The sequence below is a fragment of the Periophthalmus magnuspinnatus genome, chromosome 3 (genome assembly GCF_009829125.3).
Source record: "Periophthalmus magnuspinnatus isolate fPerMag1 chromosome 3, fPerMag1.2.pri, whole genome shotgun sequence".
NCBI lineage: Eukaryota > Metazoa > Chordata > Actinopteri > Gobiiformes > Gobiidae > Periophthalmus > Periophthalmus magnuspinnatus.
In genome coordinates this window covers 4,367,994-4,395,894 of record NC_047128.1, presented here as the reverse complement: position 1 = coordinate 4,395,894, position 27,901 = coordinate 4,367,994, and the positions used below count along the sequence as shown (strand labels likewise).

The window sequence follows — 27,901 nt, the reverse complement described above, 5'->3', positions numbered from 1 at the left end:
TTTTTTGTATAATTGTATTGTGTTATTTTTGTGTTTTTTGTTCTAATCCTGAATGATGTAACATGATTAATGATTTTGCTGCCTGACTGAAGAAAGTGGAAAAGTTCTATATAAAAATGTAACTTTTTCCACAGAGTCACCCACTGCCACTCAAAGTTAAAACATAATTATCCAACGAATTACCATTTCCGCTTTTTACTCACAAAACTGCATAATCTTTAAAGAGGCGCTGGGAACATCGTCGCTAACGTCCTGTAATTGCTAAGTCGATTTTGTGATATTTTTAGATAAATGTTCCAGCGTGAGTCACTGCGGTTAAGTCTTGATGTTAAAGGCATTTCATTCACACACGTTTAACACACAAAAACTGCACATTTAGGCTGAGGAGTTCTTCTCTCAAACTGAAAACACTCTGTTCCACCTTGTGATGTCATCATGTGGTGATACAGGAAGTGCTCCACTGTGTTTTTAAACTCCACACACCTTCATTTATAGAATCATTTGGATCATTTCAGCTCTGGAATCAAAAGGTGGAACAGAGGATTTGGAGCTTTTGTGTCATGAAAACTCAACACAAACTGATGACAAAATAAAACTTCTGTATTTCTATTTAAACAAATATTTAATGAATTCATAAAACAAATAAAACGAGTGAATGTTCCTGTGTGTGACTCATCCCAGCTCCACCAGAACACAATGTTTTCAGCTGAAGTTGAAGTGAAAACATTGTCCGTGTGAGTACATCTGGTACATTTGTGCATTATCTGAATGTGATGGTATGTGATAAGTTTAATAGAAGCACATGTTCTCTACTCTATATCACACTCTGCAGTACCACCCCTGTCCTCTAGTGGCCCCATTTATCTAATGTAACCCATATGTGTGTGTGTGTCTCCTCCACACTGATACACACAACCACACAAAGGTTTGGACACACTGTGACATCCATGTTATCTGTGTATTTGTATCATTATTTACACTGTAGAAACTGAAGCATCAAAACTATGTGTGTGTGTGGGGGGGGGGGGGGGGGGGGGGGGGCATGTGTGTGTGTTAGATTTTCTGTCGTCTTGTACTTATTTTGTGTTTTTTGTGTTTTTTATGTTATTTTTGTGTTTTTGTGTTATTTTGTGTTTTGTTTTTTTATGTAATTTTTTGTGTTTTTTGTTTTATTTTGTGTTTTTTTTTGTTTTATTTTAGTGTTATTTTGTGTTTTTTGTTTTATTTTTGTGTTTTTTGTGTTATTTTTGTTTTTTGTGATTTTTTTTACTTAGTTTTGTGTTTTTTGTATTATTTTTGTGAGGTTTTTAGCATTATTATTTTTTTTTGCATTATTTTTGTGCTATTTATTTGTTATTTTTGTGTTTTTTTGCATTATTTTTGTGTAATTTTTGTGTTTTCTGTGCTATTCATGAATGATGTAACATGTTTAATGATTATACTCACTGACCAAAGAAAATAAACTAACTGTGAATGACACATGTGGAGTGTATCAAACAAAAATTAAACTCAAAATAATCCAAACTAAACTTTTTTCCTTTGCTACATAACTCCATGCATCCTGTTTCATATATGTGTTTAGCTTTGTGTGTATATAAAATGTAAAATGTAGTAAAAACAAAGAAAAAACACATTAAAAAACAGTGTCCGAGTCCGTGTTTAACTCACAAACTCCACATGTGAAAGGCTGTTTTCTTTTCTGTTTCATTCATAAAACTACAGCATGATCCATGTTCACATTGATCTCACTCTGCCATAACACCACACTGTCACCAGGGCATGTTCCACAGTATGGCATTAAACACATCTCCCTGTGACAGCACCCAGACAAGTTACAGGCCGGATCTGTGGAGGAACAACTGGATTTAACTGAGCAGAAATCACGCAATACGACTCATTAAACAAATAAACAGAGTGTTATGACACAAACAGCAGGTCTGTGTTTGTTTAGGCTGAGGGTTCAAATCCCTGAGATGTTTAATCTGTTTAATCTGCAGTGTTCAGTGATGTGCATTGTCAGTTGAATTTAAAACAATAAATTAAATAAATAAATACATAAAAGAAAATAAAGTGAAAGAAAAACATGAATAAAAAGTAAAATAAATAAAAATAAATAAAAATACAATAAAAATAAAATTAAAAAGGTAAAGTAAACAAAAAATAAATAAAACAGTAAAATAAATAAATAGAATAAAGTAAAATAAATAAATAAAATAAAACAAAACAAAAATAAAATAAATTAAATAAATGATTGGTGACAGTGTCCTCTCTTTGCCCTTTAAGTTGAGCCACTTTCACTTATATAACATGGACATTTTGGCCGTGAGTTTCTCCCTCGCGACACGACGAGAGACACGAGGCACAAGGCACAAGGACGTCACTTTAAAAGTAAGTGTCACTTCACACGATGTTCCCTGGACCAGACCCTGAGCGCCAGATAAGAATTATGTAATGTGCTCTGCCAGTCTGAAACAGAGGCCCCAGACTGAAACAGAGACCCCTGATTATAACAGAGGCCCCAGACTGAAACAGAGGCCCCGGTCTGAAACAGAGACCCCAGATTATAACAGAGACCCCAGATTATAACAGAGGTCCCAGACTGAAACAGAGGCCCCAGTCTGAAACAGTGGCCCCAGACTGAAACAGACGACCCAGTCTGAAACAGAGGCCCCAGACTGAAACAGAGGCCCCAGACTGAAACAGAGACCCCCAGATTATAACAGAGGCCCCTGATTATAACAGAGGCCCCAGACTGAAACAGAGGCGCCAGTCTGAAACAGAGGCCCCAGACTGAAACAGACGACCCAGTCTGAAACAGAGCCCCCGGTCTGAAACAGAGGCCCCAGACTGAAACAGAGGCCCTGGTGTGAAACAGAGGCCCCAGATTATAACAGGGGCCCCAGACTGAAACAGAGACCCCAGTCTGAAACAGAGACTCCAGATTATAACAGAGGCCCCTGATTATAACAGAGGCCCCAGACTGAAACAGAGGCCCCAGTCTGAAACAGAGGCCCCAGTCTGAAACAGAGGCCCCAGACTGAAACAGACGACCCAGTCTAAAACAGAGGCCCTGGTCTGAAACAGAGGCCCTGGTCTGAAACAGAGGCCCCAGACTGAAACAGAGGCCCCAGACTGAAACAGAGGCCCCAGTCTGAAACAGAGGCTCCAGACTGAAACAGAGGCCCCGGTCTGAAACAGAGGCCCCAGATTATAACAGAGGCCCCGGTCTGAAACAGAGGCCCCAGACTGAAACAGAGGCCCCAGATTATAACAGAGGCCCCGGTCTGAAACAGAGGCCCCAGACTGAAACAGAGGCCCCAGATTATAACAGAGGCCCCGGTCTGAAACAGAGGCCCCAGACTGAAACAGAGACCCCAGATTATAACAGAGGCCCCGGTCTGAAACAGAGGCCCCAGACTGAAACAGAGACCCCAGTCTGAAACAGAGACCCCGGTCTGAAACAGAGGCCCCAGACTGAAACAGAGGCCCCAGATTATAACAGAGGCCCCGGTCTGAAACAGAGGCCCCAGACTGAAACAGAGACCCCAGATTATAACACAGGCTTCGGTCTGAAACAGAGGCCCCAGACTGAAACAGAGACCCCAGTCTGAAACAGAGACCCCAGTCTGAAACAGAGGCCCCGGACTGAAACAAAGGCCCCGGTCTGAAACAGAGGCCCCAGAATGAAACAGAGGCCCCGGTCTGAAACAGAGGCCCCGGTCTGAAACAAGTCAGTGGTGAAGGGCTGTTTCAGTGTTCAGTCACTGTATTATTGTTTATGAAGCGAGCTGTTTTTGAATGTGCTGCAGAAATAAAGTTTGATTTGAACAGAAGAGGAGGAGATGGAAATTATTTCAAAATTATTTAAGAAAAAGTGATGTTTTTTCACTCTAAAAGGTCCTAGATTATGCAGAACTGACTCTTGTGAGGTTAAAGTCGTGTTAGAACGTTGTTAGTGCATCAAAAACAGACCTGGAGTTGTGTTTTGTTTCATTCACACACGTTTGACTAACACTTTATTATTAGTCTGTAACATCTCCAAAGCTCAAAACGCTCTGTTCCACCTTGTGATGTCATCAAGTGGTAGTTCCAGCTCCTTTTACCTTTAGTTCAGTAGAAATTGGCAACTCCAGACAAAGACAATTCCAAGGCTGAAGCAATCCAAATGATTTTAGTGAGTGTGTGTAATGTACTATTTTTGTGTTTTCCGTGCTATTTTTTTTATTGTTATTTTTGTATTTTTTGTATTTTTGTATTTTTTTGTTTTTTGTATTATTTTTGTTATTTTTTGTGTTTTTTTAATTATTATTATTATTGTGGGTTTTTTGTAATATTTTTGTGTTATTTTGGCTTTGTTTTATGTTATTTTTGTGTTATATTAGTTTTTTGTATTATTTTTGTGTGTTTTTTGTATTATTTTTGTGTTTTTCTGTGTTATTTTTTGTGTTATTTTTGTTATCTGAAGGTGTATCAAGTTTAAAAACACAGTGGAGCACTTCCTGTATTACCACATGATGACATCACAAGGTGGAAGTTTTCAGTGCAGGATTTGTGTGTTACACATGTGTGAATGAAACAAAACACAACTCCAGGTCTGTCTGCGACGAGGAAACAACATATATGCTGTATGTCATTCCTGCAGTGGGTGAAGTGTCTTGCTCAAGGGCATTACAGAGATGTGGAGTGTGCACGTGCAGGAGCTGGGATTGAACCACCAACCTCCTCGTTCTAAGACAGTCCCGTGTCGATAACAAACATCTAGAGGTTTTGCTTGCTCTGGTGTTTTCTGTTTGGTGTGAACAGAATGAAACTATTTCCTGAACAACTGTGTAAATTGGGCTCCTGCTTCAGACGTAAACAACTTTTAAAGAGGCAATGAGACGCTCTTACTGTCGCCGTGGAAACAGGGCTCAGAGTGCACGCCCAGACCAACCCGGGACTTCAACAAACCAGGACTTAAACTAGACCTAGACCAGAGACTAGAGACCAGAGACCAGACCAGAGATCAGAGACCAGACCAGAGACCAAAGACTAGACCAGAGACCAGACCAGAGACCAGAGACTAGACCAGAGACCAGACCAGACACCAGAGACCAGAGACCAGAGACCAGAGACCAGAGACCAGAGACCAGAGACCAGAGACCAGAGACCAGAGACCAGACCAGAGACCAGACCAGAGACCAGACCAGACCAGACCAGAGACCAGAGATCAGAGACCAGAGACCAGAGACCAGACCAGAGACCAGACCAGAGACCAGACCAGAGACTAGACCAGAGACCAGAGACCAGAGACCAGAGACTAGACCAGAAACCAGACAAGAGGCCAGACCAGAGACAAGACCAGAGACCAGACCGGAGACCAGACCAGAGACCAGACCAGAGACTAGACCAGAGACCAGAGACCAGACCAGAGACTAGAGACCAGACCAGAGACCGGACCAGAGACCAGACCAGAGACCAGACCAGAGACCAAAGACCAGAGACCAAAGACCAGAGACCAGAGACCAAAGACCAGAGACCAAAGACCAGAGACCAGAGACCAGAGACCAGAGACCAGACCAGAGACTAGACCAGAGACCAGACCAGACCAGAGACCAGACCAGAGACCAAAGACCAGAGAACAAAGAACCAGAGGTCAGAGACCAGACCAGAGACCAGAGACCAGAGACCAGAGACCAGAGACCAGAGACCAGAGACCAGAGACCAGAGACCAGAGACCAGACCAGAGACTAGAACAGAGACTAGACCAGAGACCAGACCAGAGACCAGAAACCAGACAAGAGACCAGACCAGAGACCAGACCAGAGACCAGACCAGACCAGAGACCAGACCAGAGACCAGACCAGAGACTAGACCAGAGACCAGAGACCAGACCAGAGACCAGAGACCAGACCAGACCAGACCAGACCAGAGACCAGACCAGACCAGAGACCAAAGACCAGAGACCAAAGACCAGAGACCAGAGACCAGAGACCAGAGACCAGAGACCAGAGACCAGAGACCAGAGACCAGAGACCAGAGACCAGAGACCAGACCAGAGACTAGACCAGAGACCAGAGACCAGACCAGAGACCAGAGACCAGACCAGACCAGACCAGAGACCAGACCAGAGACCAAAGACCAGAGACCAAAGACCAGAGACCAGAGACCAGAGACCAGAGACCAGAGACCAGACCAGAGACCAGAGACCGGACCAGAGACCAGACCAGAGACCAGAGACCGGACCAGAGACCAGACCAGAGACCAAAGACCAGACCAGAGACCAGAGTCTAGACCACGCAGAGGAGGAATCTGAATCGAACTGAATCGAACTGGACCTGCTTTAATCTGGCAATGATGGAATGAGTCTCAGATTGGATCAGGCGTAAACTTTGGACACACTTTCTACATTTTAGACACTGTACACAGTTTTCACTCCACATGTGTCGTTCATAGTTTTGATGCTTCAGTGAGAATCTACAGTGTGAATAAACACGGAAATAAACAATAAACATGAATGAAACAGTCCACACTTTTGACTGGACGTGTCTTTGGTCATGTGAGAAGCTCATTTCTCAAAGGGTCCTGTGCTCTGAGGAGACACAACTGTGATAAAGGAAACAGACACAGGAAGAACATGCAAACTCCAGAAAGAAAACCAGAGACCAGACCAGAGACCAGAGACCACCTGGACCCGGAATTGAACCTGGAACCTTTGTGCTGAGCTGAACAGCTGAGCTCTGACTGTGTTCACATATAAACACATTCAGCGCAGAGTCTGTGGGGCTGAGGACAGAGCTGAACGTTTAAATACAGACGATACTCAGAGCCAGTGTCACCGATATCGATACATAATAAAGCCTGTTATATAAAGGCTCCACTCTGGGCGCTCCAGGACACTGTAGTCTGTGTGAAGAGGATAATGATATAATGTGCATCCCACAGATGAGGCCAGAGCCGCAGCTCAGACGGGCCTCAGGCCTCAGGAGGCTGGTGTGAGGGAGATAAGTGTGACCTCAAAGAGCCCAGAATATCAACATCTGCAGACAAACAACAGCTCCAGGCCAAAGACGCATTTTACAGCAAAACAAATAAAGAGGAAAATCACGGAGAGACTGAAGTGACACGTGCTGAAAACACCACTCACAAAACTCACTGTGAGGAACTGTATTCAAGTACAAATACTCTTTCATTTAGTGGTACTTTCTTAAAATCAATTGAATACTTTGCTGTTTACAATTTATGCGACAAACTGCATGGTATAAATGAGAAAAAAAATAGCATTGGCTGCAAGTGCTTTTTTTTTTTATACAACAAACTTAAACTTGTAATACAGTTTTTGCACTTGATGTAAAAGTATTCTGTGTTTTCAGAATACAGTTTGTTATATTTGTCGAGTTTGTGGTGGATCTTGTTGGCTGTCCAATGTCCTCTTTCATCTCATTATTATACAGATACCACCAAGCTAAAACAAGAAAAACAGAAATAATTAAGAAAAGAAGTTCAGGTAAAGTTCAGGTAAAGTACATGGAAAACGAGGGTCTGGTCTATAAATTCTCTGATTGTCCCATGTTTCAAAAAACATCACTAAAAACATTTAATGCAGGTTCAGTTTTCTGCAGCTTTGACAGGTCTGATCTGGACAGTTCTCAGAGACGGACCTGGGCAGGACTTGGACGGGAGACTGCGGGGAACATCAGGTGCCACAGGGGGGTGCCAGTGACAAAAACTGTTGTTGTGTCCTTAGGCAAGACACTTCACCCACATTGTCTAATATGAAAGTGAGAAGTGAGTAAGAATGTGTGAGTGTTGGTGATGGTCGGAGGGGCCGATGGCACAGATTGGGAGCCTCTCTTCTGTCAGTCTGTCCCAGGGCAGCTGTGGCTATAATAGGGGCGATATTTAAATTGTATGTGATGATTATCATGGTTAAAATAATTGTGATTAACGATTATATCACGATAATGATTCGAGTTGTTATTGACATAAATAATTATAATTTTAACAGAGAATATTACGAATGAGCAGAGGCGTTAACTGAAATTTGGAGGCCCGGGGGTAATAAGCCTCACATGGGCCCCGTGTAATACAAATTAATAGAAAGAGTGTCCAATTCTGGGCCCCATAAGACCCTGGGACCCCAGACAACAGATCCCTTTGCTCCCTTCCTGTTGACTCCCCTGTGGATAAGTGATTTTTTTCTACACATTCTGGTGATATAACAGTGATTATCTTTGTTGGCAATTGTCACGATTATATAAAATGTCCCACAAATGATTATTGTTGACCCTTTTCATTACGTTAAACGATATTATTGTTTATCGTCCCATCCTTGCAGTCTAACTTTTCCGTATTTAGCTCCGTGTTTGGTGTCAAAATGCCAACGTAGATTGCACTCTGACAAAAAAAAAAAAAAAAAAAAAAAAAAAAACGCACCTCATGACACAAAAAACATTTCTCTTTGAAGCACAAACTTGTCTTCATCTTCACATCTTTCTTAAAACTGCCTTCCACGCCGACAATTTTGTTCTTCCTGACTATTTTAAGATAATTATTTGCAAATATTTCTCAGTTACACTTGTTGGGAAGATAGATTTATTTTAAAATGACAGTCTTGCCTTTTAATTTACCTTCTCGCGGGCCACGTAAAATGACGCCGCGGACCACATTTGGCACCGGGGCCTTGAGTTTGACACACGTGTTCTAAACTTTTTTTTTGTCTAAACTGCAGTAGCTGAAGCACTAAACAGCTATAAACTCTGTAAAATGAAGCTTTGGTTTGATAAAGATCAAATTTTTTTCTGGCTTTTGCTTCTGTGTATTTATAATCCTCGGCTTCCTGCACTAAACTTACACGTTACAGAGTGTGAATATTTTGGTTTGGAGCGGCCATGTTGTGTCTGGCCTGTGGTTGCCTCTGCGTCGTAAACATAAACATGGAAAAAAACTGAAGCCGTGAGTGTGGAGGCGCAGGTGTAGAGATATACTGTTGTTTTTTATGGTTAACTTTTTTAAAAACAGATTAAAGTCTCAAAACAACACGAGCTGCAATCGGGACGAGAGGCTTCATGGCACGAAGGCTCGGTTTGGTTGACTCCTCCGGGGCTGTAGTAAAGCTAAAAATAGGGGGAGGTTGTGTCAGTTGTGGTGAAGGGAGAGGAGTTGATGAAGTTTGGACAGAATGACTTGTTTTTCCTGTCGCTTTGACGTAAACAGACGTAGACGGAGGCGAAAGACGCTGTCCCACACGTCGCCCAAATACAGCCATGTTGATGTACTGCTCTGTGAAAACAAGAATACGATGTTTCCTAACACGCCGTCTTCTGGATTGAGTTTTGGAGGAGTTTGGGAGGCAGGAGATATGGAATGATGAGATCTATCTGTTTGTTTCGCCTCTGTTTTGTTTGTAGACTTCAATGTACCTCACTCCCACAACAGCTGCAGGTTTAGAGAAGATTTGCTGCGACACATATTGCGCTTATCAAACTCACACCTAGTCTCTTGTTTGCTCCTGTCTGCTCCTCCTGTCTGCTCCTTTGCTCCTGTCTGCTCCTCATCTGCTCCCGCTTTACTCTTGTCTGCTCCCGTCTGCTCCTCCTGTCTGCTCCTTGTCTCCTCCTTTTCTTCTCCTTGTCTGCTCCTTGTCTCCTCCTCCTTTTCTTCTACTTGTCTGCTGCTTTCTGCCCCTCCTGTTTGCTCCTGTCTGCTCCTCCTTTTCTTCTCCTTGTCTGCTCCTCCTGTCTGCTCCTCTTGTCTGCTCCTCTTGTGTGCTCCTGTCTGCTCCTCCTGTCTGCTCCTCTTGTCTGCTCCTCTTGTCTGCTCCTGTCTGCTCCTCCTGTATGCTCCTCCTGTCTGCTCCTGTTTGATGAAAACTCAGGACAGTTGCCATAGCGATCAACACTGTCAAACTAATATTTTGTCTTTTGAATAGTTAAAAACTCCTCAAAATGTCGCCTATAACAAGAAGCTGAAATGTATGAATAGATCTTCACCATGTGCACACCTGAAGTTGTATTTGGAGTGTGATTCGGCCGTGAAAACATGGTTAAAGTTCTGAAAAGTCCTGCTTGAAAAATAAGTCTGATTTAATAATATTATGTAACACTGAAGTCTACTATGAGCATCTGGAGACATGACAATAGTTTCTGTCTGCGTTTTGTACAGAATCAGACAGATGACATTCATAATTATGTTAAATTTCGGTTGCAGTTGTATTTAGAGCTTTGCAGAGAGTCAATGTGTCACACAGGGACCAGAGGACGTCCACTGTCTGCTCCTCGTGTCTACTCCTGTCTGCTCCTGTCTGCTTTTGTCTGCTCCTGTCTGCTCTTGTCTGCTCCTGTCTGCTCCTCCTGTCTGCTCTTGTCTGCTCCTGTCTGCTCCTCCTGTATGCTCCTCTTGTCTGCTCCTGTCTGCTCCTTGTTTGCTCCTCCTGCCTGCTCCTCCTGCCTGCTCCTCCTGCCTGCTCCTGTCTGCTCCTCCTGCCTGCTCCTGTCTGCTCCTCCTGTCTGCTCCTGTCTGCTCCTGCTTCCTCGTCTGTATTTAGAGTTATGATTTGCACCTCGGGCTGGGAAAGGCGCACTGACCACAAGAGTTTGAGGAGATGACTGAGGAGCTGCGGTTTCCCTGTCATCTCCTGTCTGCTCCTGCCTGCTCCTCTTGTCTGCTCCTGTCTATGTTCCAGAATGATGAAAAGTCAGGACAGTTGCCATAGCGAACGACATTGTCAAACTAGTATTATGTGTTTTGAATGGTACAAAGCCGTATCCATGTGATGACTTTTATGGTCAGGGCAGGACTTGGGCTGGACGGGTTTAATCAATAACAATTTATTAACACCACTTTTTATTTATTTATTTATTTTTAACTAATTGCAAATGAGTATATTTATTTTTACTGACATTTTTAATGCACAATGAGCTGTTTGGGATCAGATTAGACAAAACCAGACCTACAGTTTATTAATATTTGTATATTTTGGTCTCTATTTGACTCTGGGCTGGTCAGTGGACAGATGTTTCTTCACAGATGTGTCCTTTATGCAGCTGAGCCTTCAGTTCTGTTGTGATGTATGGAATTATCATTATGTATTTAGAAACTATATGAGGCATGACGGCTCTGCACATCTGTAAATCTACTTACTACACAAAATGTACATTTATGAAGAGATACTAACAACAGTGCGCTGGTCAGACAGTGGCACTGGTCAGACAGGAGCCTCATGTGTCACAAACATCCTAAAATATAAAGCTCAGAGAGAGCTTTAGACAGAGCAGTGCCCTCAGTTAGCATCACACCTCCAGGGAATGTTGATGACATCAGCTGCGAAGTATCAAAAGCTTGCAATAAAGTAGATTATGTGGGTACAATATTAGTTAAACTACAAAAACCTCATAAAAAACAGCAAAATGATCCAGTACTACAGAGTGCACTCCTGTAGAGCTGGAGTCGTGGTCCAAACATGTGTGTGACTGTGTGTCCTGTGTGTGACTGTGTGTGTCCTGTGTGTGACTGTGTGTGTCCTGTGTGTGACTGTGTGTGACTGTGTGTGTCCTGTGTAAACACTGCTGCACTGACACAGTTCCAGACAGTCCATGTGCTCAGACACAAACACTAAAAACACCACTGACCCGGGACTTTTAGAGAAACTGGGTGAAGCTGAGGTTTGTACTGATTAAAACCACAGACGAAGAGCCAATCACAGCCCAGGAATCAGCACGAGGACAGGACCAGAGCAGAGTGAGGACCGACTTTTATTTTAATTTAATTAATTTTAATTTTAATTTTTTGGCTAAAAAAATACATACTGGGTCTTTAATTGCCTTATTTTAGACGGAGTATTTACTTCTATGTGGTATTAACTGTAAAACACAAAACATATTTAGATCTCCATGTTTCCTTTTATTGTTTTGCTCTGACTCCAAAGCCCTGCCCCCTTCACAGCGCTATCACATTACAATCAACATTAATGAAACTACTGCACATCACACCAGGTTTGTGAAGTCATAGTGTGTTGTTTTGTTTCATGGTTTTTTTGTATATTTATGAAGGATTGTCGTGTGGGAGCATGGGTGATGTAGGCTTGTGGGCGGAGCTTTACAGCATCTTCAAGGGACAAACAGATATATTTGTGTCGTCCGCAGAGTGGCGGGTGGAAGCGGCGGGTGGAAGCGGCGGGTGGAAGCGTCTTATATAACTCCGAGTGCGTAAGTCGGGATCAGTGGGCGAGACAGATCATTCGTTTAGGTTTTAGTGACTCAACGCTTTGGAAGCAACGAGCCACAAACCACAAGGCTCCACGTCTGAACTTAAATAGATTTTAGAATGACAGACACCAGGTCCTGGAGTAGTAGTAAAAAGTTTGTAGTAGTAATAGTAGTAGTAGTAGTAGCAGCAGCAGTAGCAATTATAGTAGTATTTTTGTAGTAGCTAGTTATTTTTACTATAAGCAGCATCTAAAACAATTATTGTATCTCCATCTGGATAAATATGTGCACTGATGTAGTTCAGATGTAGTACTACCTCAGCTGTAGTACTTGTATTTGATATACTGAGGTGTATTTGGCTCAGAGTAAACACAGTCACACATGTGCCTCTGGTTAGAATAAAAACACCATGTCGTCTGTGTTTGGACCATTTCCTGTTTTGGTGGTTTTTGGAGAAGCCTGGAACTGCCCTTTACCACACACTCACTCTCTCCTTTCACCCACTCTTTTTCTCTCTCCCTCTCTCTCTCTATACTTTCCTTTACCTCTCTCAGTCATTCTTTCACATCTTCCCCCTTCCCCTCTTTCTCTCCCCCCTCTTTTACTCCCCCCTTTATTGACTCTCCCCCTCTCTCCCTTCTCCCTCTTCCCTCTCTTCCTCTTTCTCTCCCTCTCTTTCTCTCTCTCCCCCGTCTCTCCCGCTTCCCTCTTTTCCTCTTTCTCTCCCTCCCTCTCTCTCCCTCTCGTCTCTCTCCCTCTTTCTCTCCCCATCTCCCCCTCTCTCCCTCTTTTTCTCTTTCCTCTCTCTCCCCTCTCTCTTTCTCTCCCTCTCTCAATCACATCAGTCAGAATCCCCCTCTTCATTGACTCTCTCCCTCTCTCCTCCCTGTCTCTCTCTCTCTCCCTCTCTCCTCTTCTTCTCTCCCTCCCTCTCCCTCTGTCCTTCCTCTCTGTGTCTCTCTCCTCCTCACAGTCTGTATCCCTCTCTCCATCCTTCTCTCCTCCCTCTGTCTCTCTCTCCCTCTCTCCTCCTCTCTCTCCCCTCTCTTCTTCTCTCCCTCCCTCTATCCCTCTGTCCTTCCTCTCTGTGTCTCTTACTCTCCTCCTCACCTCAGTCTGAATCCCTCTCTCCTTCCCTCTCTCCCTCACTCTCCCTTCCTCTCCTCCCTCTCTCCTCCTCCCAGCAGTCTGAATCAGTGTTGTCTTTAAACAGGAAGTGCTTCATTCTCTTTTTCTGTTTTGAGTTCGTGGCTCTGACCAAACGAAGGCTGGTCCTGTTTTTCTCGACGTCCAACTTTTCTAAAAACAGAAACTCCAAAACCCCAAAACCCTCAAAAAACCCCCAAAACCTTGAAACCCCGAAACCCCGACAGGATGAGCGCCTCAAACACAAGAGCCATTCAGATGCTCAGGGCAAGTCCGAGCATCAGAATTATAGAGTCATGTGACCTGTGGAAACACACTCCGCCTATAGAAATATGTTTATACTCTGCAGGTTAAAAAAAACATTTATATTTTGAGTCACTGCAGCGCGGAAACATCTGGAGTTTTCATTTTTTGCTGAACTAAAGGTAAAAGGAGCTTGATGACATCACAAGGTGGAACGTCGCGTTTTGAGCTTTGGTGATATAGACAGACTGATAATAAAGTGTTACCCAAACATGAGATTATTTGAGACATTGTTTTCTCATTACTTTACTGCAAATGTCTCACAGTATTGCATTTAACTTATTTATCATCATAGAAACAAACACTACCAGTACTACCAGGCCAGATCTGTAGAGAGGTAGCAATAAAACATATCCGTGGAGACAAGCATGACGAACCTCTGCACCAGAAAAGTTACATGGTGCACCTTTAAAGCTAACGTTTGTGATTAGACTGGCCGACCCGCCCCTGTCGTATTCTCACATTTCACCACTAGATGGTGTCTACATTAGCGCAGCGGATAGTGCGCATCAGGTGACGGGAGGGAGAACAGGTTTTACATTTGTCTAAAATCTAGTTTATTTTTTAACATGGACGACTTAACAACGTTAATAAACCAGAGTCGATGGGACAGGAAGTGCGCACATGCTCACTTCCTGTTTGGAGCGCGGCAGCGGCTAACAGGTTAGCTATGTCCGTTTATACATACAGTCCATGGCCTTCAGTGACAGTGTAAATAATCAAACGTGTGTCCAGTCGTCAGTTGAAGTCTGACCGTCGCTGCTCTCAGACTTAATGAAGAAGAAGAGCAGGAGCTGTGATTGGCTGAGAGTTATATAACCCCGCCCACACATGTCAACAACACAAACACAGACGTCTGCGATGGGGATGTGCAAATGTCTGTTTTTACTCCCACAAATCAGGCACTTTTAGTTTAAGGTTTGGGGTAATTCGTGGGTTTGAACTTAGACACTTTACAAACAAATACGAGCAAATCCCTGGATTTTTTCTACAAGTTTAGTGACAATTAAAGATGCACTATGCAACTTTTCTGATGGACGGTCTGCCACCTGCTTGTCTCCATGGAGATGTTGTTGCTTTGGTTGTTTTATCTACTTGTTTCCATGGAGATAAGTTTAAGTTTAGAACATCAGGCAAATTGTGGCAGACCCTCCGACAGAAAAGCTACACAGTGTAGCTTTAATTTGAATTTTCAGTAATTAAAAAAATAAATTTATTAATTAATTAAATAAGTTAAAAAAAAGTGTAAATATGAGATTGAATTTCTGTTGCTTTAAAGAGAGGGCATTTACTTCTATGGGGTATTAAAGAGGAGGTATTTACTTCTATGGGGTATTAAAGAGGAGGTATTTACTCCTTGGGGTATTAAAGAGGAGGTATTTAACTTCTATGGGGTATTAAAGAGGAGGTATTTACTTCTATGGGGTATTAAAGAGGAGGTATTTACTCCTTGGGGTATTAAAGAGGAGGTATTTAACTTCTATGGGGTATTAAAGAGGAGGTATTTACTCTTTGGGGTATTAAAGAGGAGGTATTTAACTTCTATGGGGTATTAAAGAGGAGGTATTTAACTTCTATGGGGTATTAAAGAGGAGGTATTTACTCTTTGGGGTATTAAAGAGGAGGTATTTAACTTCTATGGGGTATTAAAGAGGAGGTATTTAACTTCTATGGGGTATTAAATAGGAGGTATTTAACTTCCATGGGGTATTAAAGAGGAGGTATTTAACTTCTATGGGGTATTAAAGAGGAGGTATTTACTCTTTGAGGTATTAAAGAGGAGGTATTTAACTTCCATGGGGTATTAAAGAGGAGGTATTTACTCTTTGGGGTATTAAAGAGGAGGTATTTACTTCTACGGGACATTAACTGTAACACATCACATATTTAGATCCATGTTTCCTTTTATTGTTTTGAAAATGCTAAATTCGACCAAAACAACGTATTAACATATTTCTTCCCCTCTGCTGTTTGTCTCATGAACACTTTATAATATCTGCACTAAACTGGACACTTTATAACACCGGCCACTTTAATAAGCCATGTTTGCACTGTTGTTCTGATGCTGCTGTTGTATATATTTTCTCCCTTTAAGTATTTCATTTGATTTTTTAAGCATATCTTTTTAACTTTGTGCATGCCCTTATTTGTATTTGTATTTATTCAGTGTGTTTATGTTGCACTTTTTCACCGAAGCAAGTTCCTAGTTTGTGAACTGTGTTCACAGACTATGGCAATAAAAGTCTTCTGATTCTGATTTTATAAGTAGGCGTAGGCTTGTGGGCGGAGCCTCGTACAGAATCTCACAGCTAACCATAAGGAGGGTTTGAATAGGGCCCAGGAGAGTTCTCTAGATTACTCAAACATGCATGGATGATCTAAAACCTCTTCAGACATGTTTTTAATGAAAGAACAGTGTTAGAACATGGGACAAAGACACAAAAATAACTGACCCAGAAAAACTCCCTGAGGACTGCAGTGTTTTGTTGCGTTTGATTGACACATATAGGGTATTTCTGCACTGCCGTTGTAAAATTAATATGACCCTGCCCAGGCCTGTGTCCATTTTGGCTTCTGTTTTTCCCCTCCATTGACCCAAATCCAAAATAAAACCGAGTATTGCACCAAGGAGCGAAACCACAACGACCAACACTCACTACAGCTCGACGTACACAATAAAAACGTCCATCTGTGGTTGGGTCAGTGCATTTCTGGCCCTCCTTTCCAACACTGGGGGCCCTTCCTGGTGTCTGTGGTCCATCGTTGAGCAGAGGTGGTGCAAAACAAGTCATTTGGACAAAGACAGACAAGAATGTGGCCTCCATCATTGTCCACAGCCTCCTGGGATTTGTGAAAGTGAAGAATGAGGTTTATGGGCAGAAACCGAACGCCACATTTGAGGTTTTTCTGTTTGTTTATCAACTTCTGTAACTGTGAGTCTGAACAGCTCACAAACTCAAGAGGTTTATGTGCTGTATATACATGATTTTAAATACATATATGTGATTTTACACACATATACATGATTTTATGTTTATTTTTGCAGAAATCAAAGTAATTAAAGCCAAATCAACACAGACTGAACCAAAGTGTGTCAGTCCAAATATATATGTTTAGAGATTATAACTTTAGTCCTGGTTTAGCCCTGGTTTAGTCCTGGTTTAGTCCATGTTTAGACCTGGTTTAGTCTTAGTTTAGACCTGGTTTAGTCCTGGTTTACTCCTGGTTTACTCCTGGTTTAAACCTGGTTTAGTCCTGCTTTAGTCCTGGATTAGTCCATGTTTAGACCTGGTTTAGTGCTGGTTTAGTCCTGGATTAGACCTGGTTTAGTCCTGGTTTAGTCCTATTTTTTAGTCTTATTTTAGTCCTGGTTTAGTCCTGGTTTGGTCCTGTTTTTTTTAGTCCTGGTTTAGTCCTGGTTTAGTCCTGGTTTAGTCCTGGTTTAGTCCTGGTTCAGTCCTGATTCACTCCTGTTTTTTAGTCCTGGTTTAGTCCTGGTTCAGTCCTGTTTTTTAGTCCCGGTTTAGTCCCGGTTTAGTCCAACTAGTGCTTAGAGATTATAACTATACTCATTCTACACTGGTCACATGTTTTTGTTTTTTATTTTTACAACTTTCTATATTTTATGAACACACAGACGACATCAGATAAATGAAGATATATGGATTTATATAGCAAAGAAAAAAGTGAAATTACTCTATTTTTTATATTCAAATCCTCAAAGTAATCACCTTTTGCTTTGTTGAATAATATTAGTAGTATAAATATATTTCTCACTTCATATATTTGATGCTTTCTGTGTGTATATAAAACATAGAAAGTTGTAAAAATAAAATAAAATACTGAATGAGAGAGTATATGTCCAAATCTTTGACTAGGAGTCGTATATTGACTTTTCTATAGCCCTTAGTTAATATAAAACAGCTCCAAAAACAGTAATGCTGCCCTCTGCTGGACACAAACGTGTACAGCTGATTACACCAGGTCCATGTTTATACCATAGACTGTACACATAAATACACTTATATATTTCTTTTACATATATACCGGGGAAGACCAAGGACACTCTGGGGGGACTGTGTCTCTCTGGCCTTGGAACATCTTGGGGTCCCACCGGAGGAGCTGGAGGACGTGTCTGGGGTGAGGGAAGTCTGGGAGTCTCTGCTTAGACTGCTGCCCCCACAACCCAACCTCGGATAAGAGGAAGAAAATGGATGGATGGATGATATATTTAATTGGTACTGTGCAGGGATGTCACACTGTTTATCAGTTACCATGGAGACAGGAAGACAAAAAAGAAAAAAATACAAAAGTGAAAGTGTTCATGGTTCTATTTAGGACTTTGATTTTACAAACTGAACCCAAGTATGTGAATGTAAAATGTTCAAACAGATTAAAGTTGCACTGTATAACTTTTTTTGGTGGAAGGTTCATCATGTTGCTTCTCGTTACTGCTTTGCTTAGAATGTTTCACAGTGTGGTATTAAACTTGTCTATCTCCGTGGAGACATGCAGATGATGCAACCAGGCCAGGTTACATACCAGCTCTGTGGAAAGGTGAGCCCAGAAGAATGTTTTTCAATGTATTTTTCACCTAGAAAAACATCGAAATTAATGAATAAATGAAAGAAAGGTTTAATGTAATACGGTGGAACATTTCAGGCAAAGCAATAACATCTCCATGGAGACAAACAGGTCAACCCTCCATCAGAGGCTCAGTGAGAAGAAACGACGAGAAAATGGATAAAGCTCTGAACATTATAGATCCGCTTTAATGAACAGATGCAAGAAAGGTAGGTTAATGTCATATTGTGGAACATTTCAGGCAAAGCAACAACATCTCCATGGAGACAAGCTGGTTACATATTGCACCTGTAAGAATCTTAATGTGTGTTGCTGCTGACACCTGGTGGACAGAACAAAAACTGCACATTAAAATACTGAAATATCCCATTATTACTTAATACTTTATATTCTCAGATACACTGGACATGTCTGATTGCTGCTTTTAAACGTAAAAACCATTGACCTCTAGATTATCAGCGCACAGAGGTATTTTTTAGACAATAATTTTCATTCAATCTAAAAAAAAAACAAAAAAAAAAACAGAACATAACATTGGTCACAGTATGAAACAATAGTACCGTGTCTTTAAAATGCGACAGCTCTGAGCACGTTTGGCGAGCAGAATACTAAAACTACACATATAAATTAACATTATTCCTATGGCGTACAAAGATTGGCTAAAATGCTAAATGCTAAATACCTTTCCGCTCTTTAAGGCCAACATCATCCAAGTCCTTTGTCGCATGTAAAAAAAACAGCAGATATGAAATTTCTTTTGCAAAACATTAAACATTTTAGGCAAAGCGTTCGGGTTGGCAGGTTGTTCATTTGATAATTGTCACAGAAACAAAGCAGCTCTGTTCATAATACTAAAAAGGCAGCGGTAGCTTTGGTAATAAATAGACTAAAGTTGGCGAGTCTTTGCACAGTATGTACCGTATTTTCCGGAGTATAAGTCGCACCAGCTAAAAAATTGATAATAACGAGGAAAAAAACATATTTCACATATAAATTGCATCCCTGGACAAACTATGAAAAAAAGTGTAATTTATAGTCTGGAAAATACGGTAAGTTGAAAAGTTAAATGCTGCAGCTTTAATTTGTGAAACCAGCCCTAATGACAGCACGTTCTTTCTAGACCGTTCATATAATTATGTAAAGTCGTTGATAAGATGCAATGGCATGTTTTTTTTGGCAGATTCTGGTGAGTTCTGGCTTGTTTGAACCGTTTACCACTCAGAAGTTTGGACACACTTTTGTATTAATATTTCATTTCCTTCCATGATTATTCACGTGGTAGTTTCTCCCTGAAGCATCCAAACTATGTGGAACGTAGTAAACAAAGTATAAACTCAAAATAACTCCAAACTTGTTTTATATTACAGGTTATATATTACGCAAAACTGACTCTTGTGATGTTATGTTGTTTCCTCCTCAAAAACAGACCTGGAGTTGTGTTTTGTTTCATTCACACATGTTTGAGTAACACTTTATTATTAGTCGGTAACATCTCCAAAACTCAAAACGCTCTGTTCCACCTTGTGATGTCATCAAGTGGTAGTTTTCAAGTGAACAGCTCCTTTTACCTTTAGTTCAGTAGAGAAAAGTAGCAATTCCAGGTCTGAAATGATCCAAATTCTAGAAATGAAGGTGTGTGGAGTTTAAAAAACACAATGGAGCACTTCCTGTGTCACCACATGATGACATCACAAGGTGGAACAGAGTGTTTTCCGTTTGAGAGAAGAAATCAGCCTAAATCTAAAGGTTTGTTTGTGTGTTAAACATGTGTGAATGAAACAAAAACAAAAAACTCCAGGTCTGTTTGTGAAGAGGAAACGACATTAGAACCGATCAGAGAATAGCGTCATATGAGCACTTTAAAATAATTAAAAATGGCCACCTTTTACTTTACTTTGACCCTGTTTACACTTACGTCATGTCTTGAGCTCCACAAAGCAAAGAGAAGACACTTTGACGGTTTAAATATCAAATACAAAACATATTTAGTTGAGTTATTTGACTTTTTTCTTTACAACATAACTCCATACATCTTGCTTCACATATTTGATGTTTTCTGTGTTTATATAAAATGTAGAAAGTAGTAAAAAAAAAAAAAGAAATAAAAACATTGAATGAAAGGGTTGTGTCCAAACTTCTGACTGATCATGTTTATAGCAACACTTCAACAACTTCCAATCCAATCCAAACATAAATTCAATGCTTATTTCTTTTACTCCAGCTCTTTTAAATGTATTTTTCTGCATGACCCCACTCCGCTGCTAATCACACATTACAAACTCTTTCCCATTGATAAACTTGTTACCTAAGACTAAGCTACGTTCATTAAGCGTAAATGGGGTCAAAACTACAGTTCTTCTGGTACTAGCCCTTAACAAAACTCTTACGACCAAAAGCCTGTTAGGATTTCATGTGCAAAAATGTCCTAAAGTCACACAAATACGCAGCACTAAGGGGTTTATTTAGGAGAAGGCGTTAGAATAATAAGGTAACGCAAAGAATAAATGCGTAATATGTAATAATAATAATAATAATATGTACTGTATTTTCCGGAGTACAAGTCGCACTGGAGTATAAGTCGCACCAGCCAAAAAATTTATAATAATGAAGAAAAAAAACATTTCCCATATAAATCGCATCTGAGTACAAGTCACACACCAGCCAAACTATAAAAATTATTGCAACTTATCGTCCGGAAAATACGGTAAAGTGTCATCTGTTTGTTCATTTTTTGTTTACTTTTATGCGAAGCACTTTGGGCATCTTAAGTTGTATTTAAAGGCTCTATATAAATAAAATCGACTTGAATAAAAACTAGTTAAGCACTTACATGTTTGCAAATTATAAGATAATAAATAGATTTTAAAATACAGTGTTGTCATGTATTTTGAGAAAGGCCCGTCTTATCACTGACTGAAATAACAGAGCGGAGTGAGAGTGAGGCTACAAGAGGCTTTCCAGTTGTGTCTCTAGAATTGTAGCTCCCCCTGGAGGCTGCTGTGATGCTGCAGGACACAGAGGAGGGACACTTTTGTTCTGAGGGATGTTATTCTCCTCAACCTGCGCTGACACTGAATCTATTATTGTTATTGCCTGGGATTCAGAACACACATTTCTTCAATACTTTATATAAATGTGATTCTGGTCACCGGTGAATCTCCCTCAGTTTTCAGAAGGACATGATTGACAGGTGGATTGGCCAATCGGGGACAAGCATGTGTCAAAACAAACATGGCAGCTTATAAGATGGAAAAATATCCCGCAAAACTGAAAAACATGGAGGATTTCTACAGAATCGATGAGTGAAACCTGAACTTTGTCAATCTGAGGTGAGATATATTAGATTTGGTTTGTAAATGAGTCACATGAATCAATGAAAAAAAACCAAAAAAAAACTTAAAAATCTGATGTTTGAGACCGAGGTAACCTGACATGTTCTATATAAAAAATACAGATCATTCTAGATTTACCAGGCAAACGTTTCTTGTGTCGTTCAGCTCTGTTTGCTTGAGCTGCCCCTCGAGGACAGATAGAGAGATGCTGATTGATTGCTTGATTGATTGATTGACAGGTAAATGCTTTAGCTGTGTTTGGCTGGTTTGGCTGTGAGCTGCCGTTCTCTCTCCAGCTCCTTCTCCCTCTGCTGCTCCTTCTCCAAAAGGTCTTTCTGCTTCTGCTGCTGCAACTTCAGAGCTTTTTTCTACAAACAACAAAGAGAACACATTAAACAAGATGAACTCCGCTTTATCTTGTATTTAGAAAAAACATATCATAGCTGTAGATCAGAACTACATATATTTTAGATTTTTTTTTCATCTAAATTGCAAGAGAACACAGGATTAGTCAAACACGCTTGAATCAAACGTCTCAACCACTGTTTACTTTTAGTTTTGTCGTTTTCTCGTGAAGCATGATCATCTCTTTCCTGATGTTCACCAGTTTGTTGTGGTAGATTTTGGCTTCTGTGAACTGTAAACACAAACACAGTGAACAGAGTTTTGTTAGTATTAGACAACAGCAATTACACAGTTATTTTTTAAAGGCAGGTTTATTTGTACAGCACAATTCGTGCCAAAGTGCTTTACAGAATAAGAAAGACATTAAAATCACAATACGACAAATCAAAACATAAATAATCATCATAAAATTATCGTTAAAAGAGAAGAGGCAGAATAAAATCTATATAGCGGAGATGGGAGTTGAGTCTTGAATGTACCAGAGCGTTGAGGTCCAGCAGAGCGTTACAGTCTCTGAACTTCGTCACCTCTTGGTCCAAAGTCTCCAGTAAAATCACCTGGTTTTGTCTGTTTGAAGAAGGAACAATAAGACAAAAACGGCGTTCACCTGATTGTAAATGGTACAAGGTCAAAAGGTCATGGAAAGCACTTTACATCAAGGAACCACTCACACATTCACACACCAGCGCACACAGACACTGCGGGCGAGGGGGGGGTTAAGTATCTTTCCCACGGACACAACAACAGTAGTCATTTGTGGGAGCTGGAATCGCACCGACAACCTGTGGGTCAGTGGGTCTGACCGCTCGAAAACAGAGAAAAACATCCTCTCTGTCCTGGATTATGATGATATAATCCACATGCAGAACCACCCCAGGAGAGAGAAAGAGGAGAGGAGAAGAGAGGGCGGGAGAGAGAGGGAAGGGAAAGAGAAAGAGGAGGGGAGGAGAAGGAGAAAGAGGAGGACAGAGGCAGGAGAGGAGGAGAGAGAGAGAGAGAGGAGGAGAGGCAGAGAGGAGGAGGAGAGAGAGAGGAGGACAGAGGCAGGAGAGGAGGAGAAAGAGAGAGAGAGAAGAGGAGAGGCAGAGGAGGAGGAGGAGAGAGAGAGAGGAGGACAGAGGCAGGAGAGGAGGAGAGAGGAGGAGAGGCGGAGAGAGAGGAGGAGAGAGAGGAGGAGAGGAGAGAGGGAGGGAGAGGGGGAAAAGGGGGGAGAGCAAGAGGAGAGGAGGACAGAGGCAGGAGAGGAGAAGAGAGGGAGTGAGAGAGAGGGAAGAGGAGGAGAGAGAGGGAGGAGGAGGAAAGAGAAAGAGGAGGGGAGGACAGAGGCAGGAAAGGAGGAGAGAGGGAGGAGAGCAGGAGGAGAGGAGGACAGAGGCAGGAGAGGAGGAGAGAGGGAGGGAGAGTGAGTGAGAAAGAGGGAGGAGGAAAAAGGAGAGGAGAAGAGAGGGACAGGAGGAGAGAGGGTGGGATGGGAAGGGAGGAGGAGAGAGGGAGAAGAGAAGAGCAGAGGTGGAGAAGAACTTTTAATCCAAGATCTCATGATTGTTTACATCTAAAAACTGGCTGCACTAGAACTGAAATGGGAAAATATACTTATTTTGCATTTATCCTCACACCTGCTCCTGTTTTTAATGTTTTAAATGGACCTGTGCAGATAAGTGTTTTGTTTTTGTTTGTATTGTTGTGTATTTTAACAGGGAACTCATGAAATAGACTCTGTTTCTCTCACTGGGCCTTTCCCCGTAGAAATAAAGACACATGAAAAAATATCTACAGTCAAGTCGGACTTTGAAACTTTTCAAACTTGTAAAACGCAAAACAATTATAAGCCATTATTATGATTATTTTTAAAAACTATTTTTCACTGCGTACCTTGTGATCACGTGACTCTTATGCATTTAATACAGTGTGGAAAAGTATGTGAGCTTTAAATAAATAGACAAAATAAACATGTGACTGCCTCCTTAGTCAGTCTTCTTCTGCTTAAACTCACGTGAGCTCCTGGAGGACTCTCTTGGAGTTCTGCAGATCAGGCAGATAGTGAGACAGCAGCCCCTCTGTGAGTCTTTCCACAGCTCCTCTGTCCACACAAATGCTGTCCTCAAGAACCGGCTCTGGAGGCGGCTCTGGGTCCTGCTCTGACGGGGCATCTGAAAGAAAAAAATACAGTTTATAATTTCAATCAAATCTGCAGACCAAGAAAATATCTGTTTTAAATGCGCTATTGGTTTATAACTCGCTCTGGATCCTGCTCTGTTGCAAGATTTACTACAATAATACCAATCGATACTTTTTGTGATGTCAGCAACATTCCCTGGGGATGTGATGCTAACTGTAGGCACTGTTCTGTCTGAAGCTCTCCTAGACTTTAATCTGAACATAAAGAACTGACTTAGCTGCACTACAACAGATGAGCTGATTTGTGCTGTTAAACAAGTCCCTCTCACATAACATTACAGTCACATGCTAGCTAGCATTAGCATTAGCCAACAGTTTTTCAGTGAGTCACTCTCAGCTTTTTGTTGAAAATCAAACTCTTAAGCAGAACCAGAACGCTGATGACCACAGGCTCCAGAAAATGTGCAATTTTAATCCATTTTGTATTTTTTCTTGAGTTTTCAGACAATCTTAAAAACATTTTTCATATTTGGCAGTGTTTGCTAACGCATGCATTGTGTCACCATGGTAACAGCTGATTATTCTGCCATAGACATACATAAAGAACTTCCTCCCAGCGTGACGTCACTGTAAGTATCAACACAGCTCGCGATGGAACGTCAAAAAGCGGCCGTTACCATGGAAATCCGCCATGTCTGTGACAATAGTGCAAAACTCTCATATCCTGGAGTTTCATAAACGGGATATTGGCTTCTCCCGGATATTGAAATCAAGATACTGCATTTGTACGGACACACACAAAACCAGGATACTCAAAAAACACAATCATAACTGGGATACTCGAGCAAATATACAACACTATAACACTTTACTGGCTCACTGTTGAAAATACATCCATCTCTGTATAGTGTCAGAAAACATTTGAATGAACGCTAAGGCTAGCATTTAGCATCTTAAAATCTCCATTGGTTTAACATAGGCTCAGTCAAAATTTTATGAGGCATGACATCGAGCTCTAGTCCAAACAATATAAAGCAACACTCCTGCATTACTAGTAAATGGCTGTTTTACTTGTGCTACGGCTTACTAGAAACTGTATTAATAATTTTATAATGCAATGCCATATAGTTATAACTTATTTATACTTTATTTTGGATCCTCCTCTGTTGATAGACTTGTTAAAATAGAATTAATACCAAACAATATCTAAGCAAGAGTAAAGGGATGTTTTATATGAGACACTAAAATGGTAAACGGTCACTTTTTATATAGAACTTTTGCACATTCAAGACACTCAAAGAACTTTACATCAAGGAACCACTCACCATAGATGCATGTTAATTAATTCAAAATAAAATAATTGTATGTTTCTGTTGTATTTATCTGATGGTAAACAAACACATTACCTTGTCGTATTCACACATGTAACACTGTTTATCTTTAGGTTATCTTCACACCCAACAGACCACTTAACAATCCCATGGAGTACAGATCCACCCTTTTGTAAACTTGCTTTTCATTTGCCTATTCATAGCAACCGAGCCATTCAAATCAAGACGCTATAGATTTTGAATGGAGAAAGGTCCTTGAAATCAGCTCTTCAAATCAGGAAGGAAGGATCTGCGCAGAACCCGTGAATGGTCCTATAGTTTTCATGTTTATTCCTCACAAAAGAGCAGTTTAGTGGGTCGTTTTGAAGTCTATGGGGAAACATTTTGTGCATCTATTCCTCCTTGTATTGTGTTAAGTTCACATTGAAAGACATGCATTCATGTGTGAATAGTGTGGTTTATGATTTCAGTCATGACCCATTTGGTTTATGGAGCTGAATACATTGTGTCATACATGTGAATCTGGTTACATAGGATTACATAACTTCTGCATGCCAAGACTGAGGATATCCACATGATCAAAATCTGACTATTGGGCCTTTATTATTATTTAGTGTGTGTCAGTTCTGCCATTTAAAACATTGTACCGTTTTATTCTTAAGATGTAGCCTTTAAACTTGTTTGATTTCTTATTTAAAAGGGTGAAATATCGTGTACTAAACTTTTGAAAGACCAAAATATCAAATATTCTCAGAAAATATGTTGTGGGGTTTTGATGAGAACTGCTTGTAAATAAATCAATAGAAACAACAATAATAAGTTTGGTTCATGCTCTGATGATGTACAGTTGTTGTTGTTGTTTAAATCATATTGTGCACCACTATACACTGCCCCCCTCTGGAATCATTACAAAAAAGACAGTTTCCAAAGGCTGCAGGTGGATCATAATGACACTTTTTTAATGATGCGTGCTCTTTGCAGATGTTCTTGAGGAGGCCACAATGGACTAGTGCGACTGAGATGTTTGTTAAGAACTTTAATGCACAGTTTTATTTGCAGCTGAAGTCAGAAAATGAAATAATAATGTCACTCACAAACATAAGATTCAGTGCAGTTTGCTTCAGTCCGAGATGTGAGACACTGGTGTGGCTCTTTTTAAAACGTAAATGTTACTGTTTGTATTGTCACTGTCCTTGTCTGTTTTTAAAAATCGACCATGAGTCTGGAATAAAGATTAACTGAATTGAATATAAGAGACCTGTAGGTGAACTTTCTCTATATGGGAATTATCTCAGAATGGACAGTGTTAGCTACTTTAGGCACACAGATTAATTTGCCTTCTCATTTATAAAGTCCCACGCCCCCTTTTAGTCAGTTAATCAGTGCACAGGGCAGGTCTTTCTTCAGTTAACCAATAAGTTTTAGTGTTTATCCATAGTAGTGTTATTAATATAGTTATTTTTACAATTTAGAGAATAGTTAAAGTTTTGTTTGTTTGTTTTTTTTAAACTTCTTAAGAGATTTAATATTGAACAGTTATGTAAAGTCGGCTGGGCTAGTAGCAGCTAACCCTTCTCAAGATGTTAAAAGTAGATACCATTATAGTTAAAGTGAAGGTATTTTACTTCTATGGGGAATTAACCATATTTCCTTTTATTAGAGAATAGTTAAAGTATGGTTACATAAACCTCTCAGATGACGTGGATGCACATTTGCCTATTGTTGGCAGCTCTTGGGGTGTAGACTCTAGGGAAAGGGCCACATAAAACATCATACCATTGGATCTACATACCTTCACTTTGTCTCTGTTCATCTTGAGATTCTGCTCCTTCACCCTCTCTCCCCTCTTCCTCCATGGACTGCGACTGCAAAGGGCAAACTTTCCAGTCAAACCTGAAATAGACGTCAATATCAGACAAACTATCTCTACAGAGCCTCGGATATTATCAGTACAAACATTTTAGCAGCATGATCATTTCAAAACATCACCACAGAGGAAGCTAGCAAGGTAACTCAAACTTCAATTCTTAAAGCGTATATTGTGCGTTTTCTGGAAAGACTGTTTTCAAATGCACTTACGGTTTGTTGTGGATTAGTTTACCAAATGAAAAATGTGTAGTTTACGTATTAGAATGGAAAAAAGAGACGGGTTTTGAGATTTCTTGCTGCGTCTAGCAAAACCTCATGTGACTGTTTAGCTATGTCCTCACGTGACCACACAGAGATGTTTCAATGAGGGGAGATAACTGTATGAAACGGACGCTGAAATTAATCGATAATATTTATTTAAGCAGCAATAAACTTGAAATAATGTAAAAAATAGAGCAGTTATTTGAAAATTAATCGAAATTAATTTGTCTCAGTGCGAAATTAGAAACAAAAATATATATATATAAAAAATAAAAAAAATGTAAAGCTGCTACGAAAGCTATGCTAGTTATAAACTGTCAAAGGCTAATACGTAAAACTTACAAAAAATAAAAAATAAAACCGAATG

General features: G+C 40.6%; 1 protein-coding gene across 1 annotated transcript; it reads right to left on the bottom strand.

Moving 5' to 3' along the window:
* Positions 1–18,379: 18,379 nt before the first annotated feature.
* On the bottom strand, positions 18,380–27,622 carry bloc1s6 (biogenesis of lysosomal organelles complex-1, subunit 6, pallidin). The gene is made up of 6 exons (XM_033986197.2): positions 27,484–27,622; positions 27,197–27,297; positions 23,949–24,105; positions 22,435–22,522; positions 22,101–22,187; positions 18,380–21,918 (listed from the first exon to the last, which is right to left on the bottom strand). Exons 2-6 carry the CDS (start codon positions 27,258–27,260, stop codon positions 21,799–21,801), a joined length of 516 nt encoding a protein of 171 aa, XP_033842088.1. The 5' UTR covers positions 27,261–27,297; positions 27,484–27,622; the 3' UTR covers positions 18,380–21,798.
* Between the last annotated feature and the right edge of the window lie 279 nt (positions 27,623–27,901).